Consider the following 19,352-nt stretch of genomic DNA (forward strand, 5'->3'; position numbering starts at 1 on the left):
CATGTAGCCTCCGGGTAAAAAGCAGAATGGAGAAATGAGAGCTATCCCCTCACTAGAACACTTCCTGTGGGCAGATAGCGCCTCAAATCTCCCCCAGAGCAACATTTTGACACCAGCTTTTTGAAGGTGTGAGCCGTCAGCATCACCCCTCTGTCCAGACCCTCATTAGCCAAAAACCAGCGCCATGAGAGCAGACCAGAAAGAGACGCCTCTCTGAAGCACTCCTGAGAAAAGTGTCGAGCTAATTGCAAGTTAGTTTAACAATCAGGGATTCAGTGGGAGAGGATGAGGTGTGGAGGGTCTTAGTGTTGTTTTCTGTCGTGTCTGTTTGAGTGACACAGCACGCGGTGTCTCATTAATGGGGAACCCTGAGAGAATCGAATCCCAGGAGCTGCTTGAAGGTAAACAGAGCAGTGTGGGGCTGAGAGAGATTCCCAAGGTGCCTCACTGTTTACAGTCCTGTTTAATTATATTTGGACACCAAGCTTTGCTAAAACGGTCTGCTCCTGTCGTCTCACATCAGCTCTTTAGTTCTTTGTATTTTAATTGTTTCAGTGTTTTAATCTGTGTATCTAAAAGGAAAACATGCAGAACTGCTCAGACAGCTGGCTCCAAAACAGTGATTAGCAAACCATAGATTTCTAAACTGGAGACTTTGCTCTGAGGATCTGATATTTCTGTGGGTGGAGCTGATAAAAATCAAAGAAGAAACAGTATGATTAAAGCCGTCTTATTGAGGAGCCATCAAGAGATTTGTGGGAAGAATTGGACTTTTCACTTGCATGTTTGTGTCAGCTGCTGTTTCATTGACCAGTATTAAGAGTAAAAACATCTTGTCTCTAGACTTTCTGTTCGATATTTATTCTGCAGCAGTTTTCTGTCTCACACCTCACCCTCTCCAGTAAAGTTAAATGAAGACTGTAGTTTATAACAGTCATAAAATCATGACAGAAATGCTTCCGGTGCAGTAAAACTCTGTAATTAAGTGTCACATTCATTTGCATTGCCGTAACTCCTCTGGAGCTGCTCCAGAGTAACACAGACATGCTACGTGCTAAAGTTGTCCTCTTCTTCATGAGATATTGTTTCAGACAGAAATCTTGAATTTAATCTTTACTGAAATTACATTGGATAGTGCGACAGTCGACAACATGAATCAAAGGAGTTTTAAGTCGTGTTGGCAGTTTTGAAGTCATAGGATTGTATTTTCGCAAGAGTACAGGTTACCTTCAAGGAAACAACAACTGAGCAGCTTTCATCTCAAATTTGAACGTCTCTGTGAGTTGACAGAACATCAAGATATTTCCAGACATGAAGTGACATCCTGGCTTTGTAGTTCTTGGAATCTGTGTCTTGTAGCATGCCAGGATTAATGTTGTGCTGTGGTTCTTCATCTAGATGCAACAAAGGCTGCTTTCTGCTCTGAGACTGAGGAGTTTGCAAAGGGATTCAAGGTATTTAGAGGTCTGACCATGATTGAGTTTTATAAACACTGGCTCTATCATGGAAAGCTTTTGCTAATCTGTTTATAAGTCTTACACAAGTCAGTGGTGCATCAGTAGATTACTTCATCCATCTGGGGAAACTCTTTGTACTTAAGTCATGATGTAAATATTGAATGGACGGAGATAGAAGTGTGCAGTAGAATATTATTTTAAGATGTCTTATCAGCCAACTAGTGTAGAAAAATGCACGGAGTGCACTAAAACTCTTTTTGAAGGAATCAGCCAGCAAGAAAAAGAGAGATATTTAAAAAATGACGCCTAATAAACGGGAGAGACCAATACAAGGTGTTAGCATCTTTATCCTTATCTATCCAAAGGTACAAAAACAAAAATGTTAGTACTGGGGCTGTAACGATTGTTTTAGTTATCGATAACTCTGATGATAATATATTTATGACTAATGGATGAATCTGGAAAAAAAGGATAAGAATGCATGATATTAAAATTTGCAAAACCAAACTAAACTGACCAGATGCTACATTTATAAAGTATAAACGTCATATGAAAGTATTGTCACTTAAAGAATCAGGCAAAATAAAAGAAAATACCATGTTATGTCATCAGATTAAGAACTTAGTGGGCCAAAAAGACAAATAAATAAAAATTTGTCCTCAATCTTTTCATTAGCTGGTCAAACAGTTCACCCCCTCTGCCCAACCAATATCTGTAGCAGCTGACGCTAATGCTAACGTTGGTTTTATGAACTCCTTGTGGTTTTTAAACGGGGTGCAATCCAATAAAAAGACTAAACGAGTCCTCAAAAACACAACATGCATTTCACAACATATGAAAGGAGTGTATGTGGGATTTTGTAGCCCCTCACTTCGCTGTTGAGCTCCCCGGCTTGTCATCGATAAGCCCAACATGTTTGAGCTTTAAGTGCTGGATCATTGCAGTCTTACTGCCGTGCCATGCAAGGCCATGTTTGTCAATTAACACGCTGTTTGCTTTCACCTAGCGTGAAATACTCCTAAACTCAGGAATTTTTTTTTGGATGAACTGCTTCTCCAGCTCTGCCATTATTTGCATGTTTACTTGTTACCCTCACCTGCTGGCTCGGCTTCTCCTCTGCCAAGCTGATGTGTTTACATGTGACTCATACAGCCCAGGCAATCTATGCTCTAGTCCAGTAGGTGGCGGTAATGTACCTTCAGCTAGTTGTCAACCGCTAATTAATCCAACAAAAAGAAAGACGACAAATAAACTGAAGCGAAACTAATACAGTAATGGCGCAGCACAGTGCATTGATTATGGAAAAATGTTGACACTTTTACTAATTGATTTTATCGATTTGATTGAAAGACTGAGTTTTACTTATGAACTATTTATTGCCCTGAATTGCCTCTTAATCAAAGTTATACTCTATCAAAGTGTTTTACTAAAGTGTGATTTTAAGATGCTATGGGCAGAGAACATGACCCACCTGACAGGAAATGCTGTGAACATTCTCTAATGTTGAGATTAATGACCAATTATTGCCTTGGAAATCCTGATGGAGCTTAGCTAACCACATTGTTCTCCATTCTTCAGACAATTGGTGGCACCCCTCACCCTGATCTGTGATCAATTTTTGGTTTTCAAAACAAAAACTTATGAAATGTGTTTTTTTTTCTCAGTCCGACTGATTAATGCAGCAAAAAGCTGGGCAGTAAATTACCATTTCTTGTGATGACAATCGTACAAGTATGTGTGTGCTCAATTCTGTGCTGTTGTGAGAGTATCCTCCAACATGGTCAAGTTTGAGTTGATTATGTCACGTGAAGACACGTTCACCTGTTCACCTGTTTGATGTACTCAGCTCAATGTTAAGATGAACTAGAACCATGAGTTTATGTACTGTACATCAAAGATTTGTGCATTAAGTATTCTTCTGAGCTTGCACTCGCAAATTTGCACAAACATAAACACTCATGATCTAGTTAATGCAAGTGTGAGCCAAAATTCTTTAGCTTAACAAGGCTGGTCAGTTGTGTCTATAAAAGTGTTTGGTTTAATAATTATATCACTGACTTAGCTGAGCTGAAATAGCAAGTGATCCAGATTATATTTCCTGGACTCCTGGAGCTGCATCCTTCCTCTCTGATATCAGAAAGCATCTCTGTGCCAAGTATGTATTATTCATGAATCCCATGCAGAGCATCAGACATGGGAGGTTTCTAAAAACTGGAGTACAGGGTGTACAGTGTGCCTCTCCTGTAAGACAAGTGCTCTATTGATTGAGAAGAGGATTGAAATTGATTGCCAAGTCAAGCTCAAATGATGTTCCTTCTCCCTCATTTCTATGATAATGCATTATGCAAAGGACAGTTATTATCCTGTGGCAATCAGTATTTTGTTCTTCTAAAACAACTGATTTACATTTTTGGGTCTATAGATATGACAAGCTTCTATTCTTTAAATATTCAATGTATGCTTTTGAGAAGTGCGCCAATTCAAAGCAAATGATGCTCAGATCACATCAAATGAAGGGGTTTCTTCTCTGTCAGCCTCTGATATAAGAAATCCTCTCACTATTCAGTGCATTAGATCTCTAAACGGCCGTGTGGAAGTGGGACTCTTTATTCATTATGTTGGTTGAACGGTCACTGTTGGGCCTGGTTGCATCCTCTATAGCCGGATAAGTGTGATCTATGAACAGACTAATCGTCTTTGTCCTGATGGCCGCTGTGGCCGGACATTCACTGTCTGCAAAGGTCATTTCCTGTCCTGTTTCTGTGGATCCATCAGGGGAGCTGTAGCACAGCTCAGAGAAATACTGTCCATGATGTTATTTAGATATCATTGTTTGGTTTATTTGCTGAATTACTGAAGCTAATCTCTGGAGAGAGACAGAGAGAGCTTGGAGTTTGGGAACAGCTGGGAATGTATCTGAATCCAAAGAGGCCAGCAGATGGTTTTCAGAGCTCTCAAACTGTCCTGCTGCAGTATTAGTCCCACGCTGCTCCTGCACGAGGTCAGAATAGTAAGATGAGGAAATGTAATGCCTGCTTCTTTTGTTGAACTAAAGTTTGGATCTAAAGGAGAAGGTGAAGCTTGTGCTCATTTGTGGTCACTTTTTGTTGACACAGTTTCATCCCAGAGCTGCTGTCAGGACAAACTGTGAGACTGACCCAACGAATGACATGAATGCAAAGTGGACATATTTTTGACCACACCTGCAGTTTTGTCTCTCTGTTAAATATTTGACAGGACGTGAGATGACTGTGAACTCAATCTAAGTTAATTTAGCTCGTCATGTTGGAAACAACGACTCAGCAGGTTCTCCCTCAAAGCTGAGCCTCCTTCTTTAAGTTGTATCAGATGAATTGTTCCTCATTATTTGGGTCCATTAAAGGGAAAAATTTTATCTGAACTGGAAGCAGAGGCAGATTCTTCACACACTTAAGTATCCTGGTTGATTTCCCGCCAGTTCTTACTCTTAAGATCTCCATATTTCAGAAAGAGCTGTTGGCTGATACACAAAGACACCAGAGTCTTAAATCTGCTTCCTCCTGGTGCTTGTTGGCATTAAGGATAAGTATAAAGAGGAGCGATGTGATACATCAGAGGAGACAGTTTTTGAGGAGTAGCCTGCAGATGATGACAGGATCTGAACTTTTTTTACACTATTACACTGGATGTTGTCACTTTAATATGTACTCTGTAAACACTGTGTGTGGTTTGTTACTGTCAGCGAGTGATATTTTTATTCTAATTGAATCAATTCATCATTCTTTCTTTAACGTGTCTAAACTAAGTGAAAAATGTCCGTCATAATTTCCTCTGGCCCAATGTGACCTCCTCAGATTACTTGTCTTCACTCATGAGAAACATATTATTCACTCCCAGGGAGTGAAAGTCCGCTCCTGTCTGTAGCTCAGTCCCAGTGCACCATGGGATGTCTCCACTGTGAGCCTGATGACAGCGCTGTCAGCTGAACAATCAGTCACACTCGACAGGACGGAGGTTTGCTCCATGCATGGAGTTCAAAAGTAGTTAATCTGACTTTGTTGAGCACAGAGAGTTGAGTCATACTGCCTGGTGTCACGCTGTCCTCAGATTCTATTACCTGTCTTTTCTTCCACCAGTAATAGGTTTGTGCTTTGTGACTGTTTTGGGACTTGTTTTGTGGAGTTTAGAGCTGGTGCTGCCTGTTTCTCCTGCCTTGATTTGTGTGCAGTGACTCAGCAGAAGAAGGGGCTGTGAAACACTGGTTCAGACTTAAATTATGAACCATTATGTGAAAGTGCTTCTTCTATTAGAGGGAGATTCATCCCCACAGCTTTTGTGTTGCATAAACTCAAAAATGTTTCAAGAATGAGCCAGTGAGAGTTTGTTTTCAAGGACTTGGGAAACACTGTTGGCATTTCTCCCACAAACTGTCAAACAACAGTGACTGACCTTCTTTTTGTGCTGTTTTGACTTGGTATGATTCAGAGCTTCTGCTTTAATAATTCTCTGACAGCCGCACAGTAAAAAGTCCACTGAGGGGTCATGTTATAAAGATGATTCACTTTACCCTTTGTCACCATGTTTCTGTCTTTAAATGAGTCGGAGCTCAGCTTTAGCATGCATCAGCTGAAACCGAGGGCGTCTGAATAAATCAAATAAATCATTGTGTTCCTAAGTGGATGTTTACTTGACTGAGTGCAACCTATTGTGGCCTCGAACACTCCCAGCCTCCCTGAAGGAAAACAGAGATGTTTAGGACTCTTGGCCGCTCTTTAGCTATTCTCTCCGTTTATGCCTCATAATTTAATAAAGCTGCTTCTGGAATTGATTTTTCTGACTTGTTCCCTGGTCAAAGAAGGAAGTTTTGCAGGCTTCACTGAGTAATTCCTTCTGGCCCACTAAAAAGCCTCTTTGCCACAAAAACACGCTCCCTCCCATTTTTCTGTGACAGAACAACAAGAGGCTCCAAACAACAAGGGCTGACATTTTGTGCCACAGGGTCCATTAGCACTCTCATGTGTGACTAAATATTACTTTGCTCCAAATGTTGGCAGGTCTGCACTTAGTGAGGGCAAAAGAGGACAAAAAGTGTCTTTATGGAAATGTTAATTTCAGCTGTGGTCCTGGATATTTTAGTGTTATGTCACAAAAATGAACGGATGTAACTTCAAAATTTATGTGAATTTGAAATCTCATGAACCATTGGGATGAAAAACCAAGAGACCTTTCATTCCCAAGATGCATGATTGCTGTTTCACTGGTGTTTTACATTAAGACTGTAATTAAAGGCTTCATGTTTTAAGTCTAATCTTTAGCAAAATAGGGCTGAATAAGATAAGAAAACATGAGCATCAATAAAACAAAGCTAACAGTGTTATGTAAGGAAAGACATGAGTAAAATGTCCCAGAAGAAAAGCTCCAAAAGCATATTCAAAGACTGACCCACATTAATGATTTAAAGGTGGTACATATTAGATGGTGCATTGACTTTTAACATTTTGTGTTCCTCTTCAAAGTGCTGCATATATTTTCATGGCACAGAATCAGATTAAAGGGGCACCACGTACAAAGAAAACCCAAAGTGTGTTAAACAGCAGGTTCCTTGTCCATGAATTATCCAGATTACAGATGGCAGCTACATTATTTTCTCTGTTTTCCCAGAAACTATCTTCAAAAATGAGCTGTACCAACTGAAAAACAAAGCATGGTCCCTTGCTGCCAATCAGCATCTGTGTCTGTCATAGCACTGCCGATCAGCTCCACAGTGAGGACTTCAGCTTCCCTGTACTGCCTTCAGAGCTCTGACTCCTGGAGGATGACAAGCAGCCATCTGCTGTTTCTTCTCCTCAGACCTATACATCAGCTCCATCCTGAAATAGCATCAAAGGAAAGGCTTGTCTTTTGAAAGAAGGATGTGCAGAACGATCTCACTTGTACTGTCACTCAGACGTTCTGATAACATCCTGATAAAACTTCAGCTGCTCTTAAAACGGAGAAAGGAAGCTGTGTGTACAAGATAAACAATAAAACCCATGAAGGAAAACTCTTAATAAGTACTAATTGACACACAGGGGAATATGCCTTTAAATGAAATCTAGTTGAAACAGAGGATGGGTGTTTGTGATGTTCTGAGAGGATGGGTGTGGGCTTTATGAAACCAAACTACAACATGGTTCACACACTCATCAGCTGAGCTGGTTAACAGCTGTTTTTAAATGAATTTCTTTGGAACGACCACACCCTGTACCTGAACCCATACAACATACTCATATTTAAGACCTGTCTTTAATTGCTAAACAGAAAAGATAACATAACAGATCCAGAAGTAAATAACCCGTTTGTATGCCAAACAGATGCTACAAAGTCCAACACAATAGGAGAGTGACACAGTCATCTAATTCATCCATAAACACAGCCATTTTAACTCCATTTTACCATTTTACCTTGGCAGAGGCCAAGAGTGGTTTCCTGATTACATTCAAGCTGTAGCACATCTCAGAACGTGTCAGCTCTCACATAATGCCTAAAACAAAAGAATTATGTAAAGCAACAAAGGCAGCCATCTTGGCACAACTGGAAAATGGTATGAGAGAGACAGGCAGCCAATAAACTGAAGCTCTCCAAGACAGCAAGAAAAAGCAAGCCAAACATGGAACTACCACATGCTAGCTGGTCGAGGCAGGAAGTGTCTCCCCACCCCATGAGATGACTGTGCACTTATCTGTTCCTATGTCAGGAATCATCGTCAGACCTCCAGAAACCTTAAAATGAGTGGGCACTGTCTAGAAATGTCACTTGTTCAGCAAGGTCAGTTCGAAACTGACTTCTTGAAATTTGTCTGAAGATACACAAGGCATGGAAGAGGCCCTTCATCAACAAGAGGCAGAGGAAGGCCTATTTACTCTTTACTAGGGATCACAAGAATTGGATTGTTGATGGTTGGGTGAAGGGTCTCTTCAGTGATTAATCTCATTTTGAGGTGATGTCTGCTACAGCCAACTTACTGGTTAGGAGGAGACCCGGAGAATCCCACAAACCCGACTGTCTTACCCCTAAATAAAACATGAGGGAGGATCGGTGATGATCTGAGGTTGTTTCAGCATGGGTGGAACAGGGCAAATGCAAACTGTATGAAGGGCGAATGACACCAGGTCATGTACAGGGCTACTGAAAACAATCTTCTTCCATCAGCTGGAAAACTCCTTCCTGACTCAAATAACTGGATTTTCCAACAAGGCAATGCCCCTTGCCACACACGAAGCTGCCTTTGCCAGCTCAATCACCAGATCTTAATGCAATTGAAAACCTGTGGAACATCATTAAACTCAAAATGAGGAACCACAAGCCCAAATCAAAGCAGATCTGTTTGAATTATTGCGGCAGGAATTGGCTGCTGTGACAACAGACCAGTGTCAGAAACTGGTGGAGACCACGCCAAGATTTATAGCTTCAGTCATCAAAAACAATGGTCATGCAATCAAGTACTAACTCCTGTTTGTTTTATGTGACTAAAATAGACAGAAAAAATCATGGAATGCCCGAAAGCACTATTAATGTATGAACCTAAGTGATTTTGGTTATTATCAAGAAAACCACAGAAAATGATATCAGCCCTTAAGTTGTACCAGGCATTAAAACGAACAAGCAATTGAAGAAAACAAGGGTGGACGTGGATTTCTCCCGTAGTAAAATACTGAGGTGAGTCTCAAACAATCAGAGACCTACGTGCTGAGCACATCTTGTTGCTTTAAAAAGCCACCGTCAGTGATGGCAGCTGCTCATCATAAATCTCTGCCCTCCTCTGTTCCAGTCCATTATCTCACTTGGAAAAAGTACAGGTAGTTTGAAGAAAGTGGTAAGGGCTTGAGAACAGACAGAAAAGAGGACAGAAACAGGAGATGGCAGCCAGGCAGTGGAGTGAAGATAGAGGCATAATTAAGAAAAACTTACATTTGAGGAGACAGATGGGAAAGAACAAGAGGTGACATGAAATGAGGAAGAGGTTTATAGATGGGCAGACAGTGCCAAAGGATAATGATATACATTTAAAGCCTGAGAAGAACAGTCCGTTCCCTCTGTGACCTAATCCCTGTTTGATTAGAAGGAATGACTTTAACCTCACTCTGTGCGAGCACCCCTGTTTTCTTTAAATAGCATGTTTCCCAGGACCGAGAACTTCCTGGTCAGCCGATGAGTTCATCCTCTGCTCCAGGGACAGACTTGCAGAAGTTTGAGCCACAGTGTCAGAAAGTTTTCAAGTCAATCTCTGGATGTGCTCGTAACGGTCAGACAGTGAAAGTCAGCCGTGGAGCCGAGTGCGATTTAGAGATGACCACTCTCAGCAGGTCATGGCCTCGCACAGACGCACACATCTCTCTGTGTGTCATTGTTTAGGCCTGTTGGAGCCAGCGAGCCTCTCATTAGCCATTCCTCTGGAACCCAAAAACACATCCACGTAGGCTGGATGTTTATCTGACAGACTGCAAATAGCTTCAGCAGCTATTTAAGGTAAAGGCCAACACTCCCAAAGTCATTAGCATATGAGGGGCTGTGCCAACCATACTGGATGCCATGCTATTCTAATGACACAGCTAGCGATCACGTAGCCAAGATATCCTTTGTACTGCTGCCTAATTGTTGATATCTTGATGTGGCCGCACTCTGCATGCATGACAGCATCCTGTCTGACAAAGCCATGGCCAGATGGTGGATCTTAACCTTTTCACAAACCCTGAGGACAGAAGAAAGAGCATTTCTACTGGAAGAAACCTACAGTTTCATTACATCCTACAGTGATGTTTATAGATTTATTAGTTCAATGTGAAGGATTTTTTCCCAGAGGACAATGCAAATGTATGTTTAAGCTAACGTGACCTTATCAACTGCAGTGTTGCCTTGTTAACACACACACACACCCTCGTCCAGTTACAACATTGTAAAAAGGGCAGAGACCTCTTACAGGAGAAAGCGGATCAGACCTCAAACCAGAGATTCTTGGTGAGTTTAATGGAATAGAGCGGAGAGGATGAGAGATTTACATAAATTAACTTCCAGTGAATCCACAGAGACCTGGAGGAACGACAGAGGGGGTCTGATAAGGAATTTTCTTTGTCATTGGTGTCATGAATGGCTATATCAGTGCACAAGTCATTTGAAAAACCTGATGTTCTTGGAAAAAGAAAACAAACTACCTGTCTCTGCGTGTTTCTTTCTATGTCACCGTTTCTAGTAAAGTTTATGTCTCATGCAGGGTTGGCTAAAATTCATAAAAGCAGCGTGGTAAATTTAAAAGCTCCATTTTAAAATGTCACCACAACAAAGGGGGAATAAATTAACCTTTACCAAACTTCCAAAAGTAAGAACACGATTATTCCACTAACACACCATGATACCATCCCTTACTGGTAATGCTGACATTTAAATATTTTGTGTGGTATGATTGCTCCAAATCATTGTTGATAGGGAAATGTTTTTGCATTGAAATTGAGGAAAGATGGGTTGGTTTGCATGTGTTCTACTTACACTCACAGGCCACTTTATTAGGTACACCTAGTTAGTACCGGGTTGGACCCCCTTTTGCCTTCAGAACTGCCTTAATCCTTCGTGGCATAGATTCAACAAGGTACTGGAAACATTCCTCAGAGAGTTTGGTCCATATTGACATGATAGCATCACACAGTTGCTGCAGATTTGTAGGCTGAACATCCATGATGAGAATCTCCCGTTCCACCACATCCCAAAGGTGCTCTATTGGATTGACTGTGACTATGACTGACTAGTGACTGTGATGGTCGTTGGAGTACAGTGAACTCAGTAACATGTTCAAGAAACCTCGTCTGAGATGATTCCAGCTTTATGACACGGAGCGTTATCCTGCTGGAAGTAGCCATCAGAAGATGGGTACACTGTGCTCATAAAGGGATGGACATGGTCAGCGCCAATACTCAGGTAGGCTGTGGACTTTAAACCATGCTTAGTTGGTACTAAGGGGCCCAAAGTGAGCCAAGAAAATATCCCCCACACCATCACACCACCAGCAGCAGCCTGAACTGTTGATACAAGGCAGGATGGATCCATGCTTTCATGTTGTTGACGCCAAATTCTGACCCTACCATCTGAATGTGGAGCAGAAATCCAGACTCATCAGACCAGGCAACGTTTTTCCAATCTTCTATTGTCCAGTTTTGGTGTTGCTGTGTGAATTGTAGCCTCAGTTTCCTGTTCTTAGCTGACAGGAGGGTCACCCAGTGTGGTCTTCTGCTGCTGTAGCCCATCTGCTTCAAGGTTGGACGTGTTGTGCATTCAGAAATGCTAGAGATGGTTGTGCGTGAAAATCCCAGTAGATCAGCAGTTTCTGAAATACTCAGACCAGCCCGTCTGGCACAAACAACCATGCCACGTTCAAGGTCACTTAAATCCCCTTTCTACCCCATTCTGATGCTCTGTTTGAACTGCAACAGATCATCTTGACCATGTCTACATTCCTAAATGCATCGAGTTGCTGCCATGTGATTGGCTAATTCGAAATATGCGTTAACGAGCAGTTGGACAGGTGTGCCCAATAAAGTGGCTGGTGAGTGTATATTGTAATCTTAAACTGCAGTTTCTTGTATGAAAACCCATCTGGATTGTTTTGGAGGTGTGAACCATTCTAGTAACAGCTTACATAAGTGAGAGTCTACTGAGTTTAAGGTTATATTCTCTCCCCATAAGTGCTAGATAAATTAGGACCTTTCCTACATGAATTTTCTGAAAGATACAAAGCCCTGTGGAACAGATCAGCTGTACATAAATCCACTGGGTGTGTCCTCTGACTGTATGAACTGTGTTGTTTTTCACAGCTCTTTGTCTTTGCTATAAATACACAGGAAGTGAAAAGCTCAGCTAATAGACCTCATGAGAATACCACAGCTGCTTAGCATGCCTTACCATCCACCGCTAAGCTGCATCAGTCAGACACCTTGTTGATACATCTGTTAGGGGCACTCAGACCTGACAGCCTGCTTCCCTTTTTAGGGATCTGGGACCTTGTGGTCACAGCCACAGTATGTTCTGTTGTTCTGGTGGACTCTATGAATAGAGAACAACTCATTTTATTGTGCTCACTGAAAACTTTTTAATGGCGGTCTTGTGACTTTGTTTGATCGTTGACCTTTCAGGAGGCTAAAAACTAATTCAGGATCCTGTTTGAAACTCAGCGGCTGGCGGCCAACAGGACTCAGAGTTACAGCCGCTGACTGTCACTTTGTTTGACTCAGAGCAGCCAACTTTCCATTAATCACAATGTAGCATGAAGTAAAGCACTATCTGAATGCAGCTTGTGACTTGCATCATGAACATATCAGTAACAGATAATGTGACCCATTTAATACCTCCTAAATATGTTATTCAGAGACTTTAATTCCTTTTCCAACCAAATGTTCTCCTCATGGTCTGCCTTCCCATTGTCACTAATACAGTATGATTACAACATGAGCTCTAATTCAGTAGACTGTTATTAGAAAATAAATGCATTTGGTACTTGGCCTCGTTCTGATACATGAATGTGGAGTAGTTTTTATTCTTACATCGTTTCCTCATTCTCTGTTTTTCTGTGTCTGTACTGTTGTGTTTATTTCCTGATCAGAGTCAGATTTAACAGGAGTGTTACTGTGGAGATCATTAAACAGAACAGAGCGGTTTAAGAGAGATCACAGGTTTGATCCCTTCAGCAGCAGGTGTGCCTGGAAGCTATTATTAAAAATAATCAGCAGCTGTATTACTATGAGCCATACCCAGCAGTAAACTTGGAGTGTCTTTTGGGGAATCAATTTAGGCGTATTACTTAAGGGCATTAGGGTACTGCATATTTTTTCAGGGCTGTTTTTGATTTTGATTCAACTGGGGCTTGATATCTGCAATGAAAATGGATTAATTTGTCTGACTGTATAACCTCACAGCCAGTACATTTACATGCAGCTTCAGGAATCGGACTATGAGCTTAGTCAGCTTGAGATCAGACTATCAAAATGTATGTAAACAGCTTGGTCGGAACAAAATCAGACAAAGCATAGCTCAGCTGACACACCTAGATAATGTGATTGCTGTTGGACTATGTACACCTTGAGCCCCCAGAGGAGGAAGTACATGACCATGAAAAATAGGGTTGCTGCTCTCCAACACAACAAACAAACACCATGGCACATACTGGTATAAAAAAAGAGCTACAGCTGCGTCCATCTCAGTCTGATTGTCTCTTCTGCATGTATAAGCAACGAGACTAGATCCCCTAATCTGATTTAAAAAATCGAGCTATGACCTTAGGGGCTATTCACGCAACAACGGTTTTAGGGTGAAACGCAAAAGTTTTGTTGTGTTTCAGCTTCGCGTTTACACGGAAACGGCATTTCAGCCGACCTAAAACGCAAACTTTTAAAACGACCTTCAGAGTGGAATTTTTATTAGGGGTGCACCGATCACTATTTCCTGGCCGATTATCGAGCACCTATCTTTAAAAAGCCTGTCCTGTCGATACCGATTTGGGCTGATTCTAATTTTTATTTTTTATAACTGACAGCATATACCTTAAATGTTCCAATCTTATTTTATTGAAAATCATTGAACAATGCCTGTGAAACAACAAAATCTTTACGTTTTAACTTAAACAACCAACAAAGTGTCCTGAGTTTTAGGTCTCAAAGCAAAAAGCAAGAATGGCTGGCTGTCAGACCTTCCTGGAGGTATATAAGATCAGTTTCATATATAGGGAATGGCCGATCACTGATCCCCGATCCCTGATCCCTGATCACAGATCCCCCAAAATTAAGGAAATCGGCACCGATCGATCGGTTCATGTCTAATTTTTACAGTTGCTGTGTAAACAGTAAGGCGGTGTTTTCAGTGGAAGTGCTGACGTCACATTCTGCTTTGCACGAGCGCATACAACAGGACAACAGTACTGCTGTTACGATTGTCCCGATCTACCGTGTTGTGCTTGTGCTGCTGAATCTGCTGACTGTCTTTCAACAAAATGAGCATCATTTGCTCTACTTCTGCACTTAGTATTCCCCAATACACCAGATGATCGGCCCAACTCTACTTTGGTGGAGATCCTCCAAAATTGGCTTCTGGACAAGACAGTTATAGCGCCAACAATAGGCCTGGCATGCTTACTACAGCATTTTCAGTCCCTTGGCGTTTCTGTGTAAGCGCAGAATTTTTTCACACTTTTTTCGATGAAACGTTGTAGTATAAACGGGGCCATAGTTGGACTGCTGCCTGCATGAAAACGCACTGAGTAAGCCACTGTTTCATCAGGGCTGAGGGCTCATTTTTGTCATGATAACCCTCTAATAAATACTAAACCCATATCAAGGCTGAATTTGTGTTTTTTTTTCTTCAAATGTTATCTGCAATGTATTCTACAAATACAATTTAAGGTTAATCTGATGTCATCAGTGTCTGTCAAACCTTTGATAGCCTGAGTGTCGATCAATAAATCTAAAAATATGACATGACACTTAAAAGATTCAGACCTTTACTGTCGGTCTTTAAACACCCAGGCTGACCTCATCGGTGTAGTTATTGATTATCTCTGTTATTGACCCATAAAATCTGGACATCATCATAAACCCACAGCTCTCCTCAGTCTCCAGAGAGTCGCTGCTCCTCTTGGTTTCACATCTGAAGCAGTTAAATGGTATTTTAATGACCCTCTGAGTTTCATTGTGTTTCCTGACGCTCCTCTCTCCTCCTGCTGCTCCCTCTCACATTAATGGAGCTCGTTGTTGATGCAGCCTCCATGTTACATCAGGTCACTTTCATTTGTGATGGTTTTGCTCTCCGAGGCTGCAGAGCGTGACGTTTGTCTCTCAGTTCAGCGTTTTGGTTTCCTGTCATTAACTCTGCAGCCTCCACCTGTCTCCACCGGACCTCCAGGAGTTTATTTTCCTTCACACCCCTTCAGGGAGCCATACTCTCTGACATCACTCCTCCCTCTGTCCAGATGTTGAAACTTAAGCACACTATCCATCAGGGACAGACAGACGAGAAGCTCAGCTGACAGAGGCGATGACCCAGCTAAGACTTTCCTAAATAAAGGTTCACACACTCACACACACTCACACACATTTACAGGCTGCCAGCTCCTCTGCTGTGTTCACACTCTTCACTTCCACATCAACATATATTTCAGCTGAAGGCCAGAACTGCTCCATTACTGGATCTGAACACTAACAACTGTTGCAGAGCTTGAACTCAGGGCAGCAGACGCCTGATGTGATAAAATAAAACTGTTAGCTTAAAGCTGCAGCGTTGAGGATGAATCTGTGAAATGTTTTCCTCATCTTTGCTTCAGAGCTTTATGCTGTAACGCTATCACTCAGGGGTGCTATAAAACAACATTATACGGGAGAAGTGCAGTCAGTCATGTCTCTCCACATCACTTTTAAACCCCATTTGTACGAGTGCAGTTTTCCTACTTCTTCTGCCGTCATCACAAATTCCATACCACATTTACAGGTGGAGACCTGGTTCATTTCATCGCAGAATTTTTTGTGACATTTCTGGAGAAACCACCACTTTAGCAGAGAAACACAAACTTGGCTTTGGTTTTGGGATGAAATGGCACCAGCTGCTCAAGCTGAGTGCTATTTCTCTGTCAGCTTTCTGGTTCTGTTTCTCTGTTTCTATGATTTCTCTCAGCATTTGGATGCACAGCTGTGCCTCTGACTGAAAAGCTTCCAGTCTTTGAATTTAATCTGCAGCTGTTTATTAGTGACAAAAATCAATTTATTTCACCCTCCAGAGGATTTCTATTCATTTTCAAAGAAGTGAGACGGATGGATGCTGAGCGATGATCAACACAGGGCTGTAAATAATCACTCCACCCTGTGCAAATCAAAAAGTTTTAAATGTTTGTTAAGATTTCATATATTGATACTTTATTAGACTCCTTTGGCACATTTTTCAGCATATTTTTTGCCTGTAGTCAGAGGATTTGTTTTACTTATCAAAAGCAGATTTTTTTCTTTGCAGCAGAAAACACAGAATAATGAGTCAGATAAAGAAAAGCTTCTACACCAGCATGGTGATCAGTGCTGTAACCCAGCGCCCTCTACAGGACTGGAGGACTTCTGTTTTTAGGCCTCACATTGAAGGATTTTTTGGTGCAGATGTTTTTTTCCCTGATTTCATGCATTTTTTATTGCCTCATTCACGTTTTAGAACAGGGTTGGTGTTATTGAAGTTGTTTTGACGCCCCATTATTTCAAGTTGATAATCCTTTCCCCATGTCAGTTATCATACCATCAGCACTTAGCAACAGTGTTTTGTATGAATAAGAAAAAGAGGATTTTTTTTTGTATTTGATTAATTCTTCTAATTTACTTGTCATGTGAATTATCCTCTTTAAAACTAATGATCTATCTTTGTTTTTCTTTTATTCATCAGCCAGTAACTGAGACAAAGTTGCCGCCCACATGATGTTATTTAAAGATGCTATGGGGAGGATCTGCTTTAATTGGACTGCCTCGCCACCTTCTAGCCCAGAGTCTCACGCATACTGTCATAATTAAATTGGAATTAAATGAAGATCAGATCAAAACAAATTTTCTTTTTTCAAGACAACTTTTTACTCCATACAACATGCCGAGTTAAGGTATTTTGCAGTACAGATATGTAGTGGTTTCAAATGTAACATCAAGCAAACATTGTAGCAGTTTGCTATATGTGGTGCTATCGGCAGCCTGGTGCACCAGCGTATCTGTAGGCTAACGTGACAACAAGTAAACACTGTCAGTTCTTAAGTAGTTTAGTTGCCTTTTATATTTAGCACAGCTGGCAGCCTGGTGCTCTAAAAAATGTCTGTAATGTGTAATGTTAGTAAATCATGGTTAGCTAATCTGCCAGTCATCTACCAAGCAGAGCTAACATAACCTCACTCTTCATTTTATTGATAGACTCACAAGTTTGAACAGACCACTGCAGAATAACTGCTGACTGTGGGTTGGAAGGAACATTATCACAAACAGTTTAGCCCCTGTGTTAGCCTTTAGCTTGGGCTGTATCTCTCTCCTGTTTATCTTTCTTCTGCTTTTCTGTCCTTTTTCTGTCGAACAGCTACTGTGTCCACCATCACTACAAAATTAATCACAGAAATCGTTATCAGCAGAGAAAAACACGGATCCTCTTCTCACTTCTAAACTTCATCAGCCTAGACGTGCCTAAATCAACCCAGTCCTGCTTGACCCGATTGGGTAGCTACGAAGAAACAATTTAAAATAACCTGTAACCTGTAATATTGGCGCTGCTAATCTCTTTTTAAAGTGTGGATCATGATCAGGCATATAATTCTTTCTTTTCCTGCTTCCATGCCCACATGTTCTTATCAGCCTCCTAAACTCTTAACAGCTTAGTTTGGGCCCAGCAGCTCGCCTGGCTGCTGACACATCTGTGCCTTTTAACTGACACTACTTCCCAACTCTCAAGCCTGAGATGAAAACTCACATTCTCACCATGTTTATTAATGAAGGATGCTACAACAGCAAGTAAACCTCTTAAGTGTCAGTGTCAAAACATGAAGTCAGTGTCTTTGCTTAGTTCAGTAGATTTTAAAAAGCAGTAATCCGCTCTAATCCAAAATGACATTGTTGACGTTTGGAGCTTCAACTTTGTGTCCTGTGGACCTCTGATGGAGCCACATTCGCGTACAGCTTCAGATCTCTTCTGTGCAATAGGGGAGAAAACAAATCTGCGCGCAAAGGAGTGTCATGAATCTTTCATGGATGTAGACGGATTCTCCCCAGCTCTCTGCTCTGAATGATAAACAAACACGCCTCTAAAAGAGTGGAGAATAAAAAACATCCTGGTCAGCTGCTATGGTATGTAGCAAGTGAAAAGAGAAAAGAGTAGAGAAAGAAAGTCATTAGCTGGGCACCAGTGTGTGACACTTGTAAGATAATGTCCATTTTTACAAGTTTTTTGTTCTGAATCCCAAATGTTGCTTTTGTTGTTCCTCCTCTATTGATGTGAAATAAAAATGTTTCTCTTCAGGGGTGCTTCTGAACAAAGCTCTCAGTGTTTGAAGCATCAGAGCAGCTCTGAGTGCCACTGTGCTTTTAATGTCCAGTGTTCTCTCCTCTTCTGTCAGCAGCAATCACTCCATTCACTTTAATCAAGCTCTCTGTGTTTGTGTCTTCCAGGACTCAACCCTCTGCCCTTTGATCCGACTACAAACAACGACCCTCTGCAGTTCAACGGCTCCAGCGGGCCTCTGGTGACTGAGTGTCCTCCTCTGGAAAACTCTGCAGAGAACAGCAAGAAGAGGAAGAGAGCCAGCCTGCCTCCAGGTACGGACAACAGCTCACTCACATGTTTCACCACCGCTGCAGGATTACTCAGGCTTTCAAATCCTCACCGGTTTGCCTTCAGCCATGTCCAATTCCAAATGCAAGCACCTGTAATTCCAGCAGGAAAGCTTTGATACAACCTTGTGATATCTCTGCATGGACTGTGTGTGCTGAGAGCGGCTGCAGAATCCTTTCTTTGGGAGGCAACATGGAGAAAAAAGCAGCTGGTTTCAGTCCCTGTTGTTTTAGATTGGCTTGCCATGTCCTGAGGCTCAGCTTGTCTTCCCTATTTGGAGGTCAGACAGCTGCAGCAGGAGCCTGTCTGTTACCGTGCCAACAGCACCTGCCAATCAAAGCTGCATCAGCTACCTGAAACACACAAACACTGACCTGTCACACAGAGATGGACAAACTGAGGGAGGTGTTAGTCTGTATGTGGGTTCATTTCTGAGTCTGTGTATTTTTGTGTTAATCAGTCAGACGGCAGAATTTAAAAAAATTGATTTATTGATTGATTTTCAGGGAAAAGGAAGACGAAGATGTAGAGTTGATGTTTCCATGTTACCCTCTTTAGTAACAGGAGCTCATT

General features: G+C 41.6%; 1 protein-coding gene across 2 annotated transcripts in view; it reads left to right on the forward strand.

The window, feature by feature from the left end:
• Positions 1-19,352, forward strand: part of LOC141793225 (ecto-NOX disulfide-thiol exchanger 2-like) — a 131,402-nt gene that overhangs the window by 22,575 nt on the left and 89,475 nt on the right. For both annotated transcript variants that reach the window (XM_074673733.1, XM_074673734.1), the window contains exon 2: positions 18,617-18,763. In XM_074673733.1, coding sequence (XP_074529834.1) covers positions 18,617-18,763 — 147 coding nt within the window. The remainder of the gene's footprint in view (positions 1-18,616; positions 18,764-19,352) is intronic.

This window comes from Halichoeres trimaculatus, unplaced genomic scaffold (genome assembly GCF_033239565.1).
Source record: "Halichoeres trimaculatus isolate MK-OKI-2021-1 unplaced genomic scaffold, fHalTri1.1 fHalTri1_scaffold_7, whole genome shotgun sequence".
NCBI classification, from domain to species: Eukaryota; Metazoa; Chordata; class Actinopteri; order Labriformes; family Labridae; genus Halichoeres; species Halichoeres trimaculatus.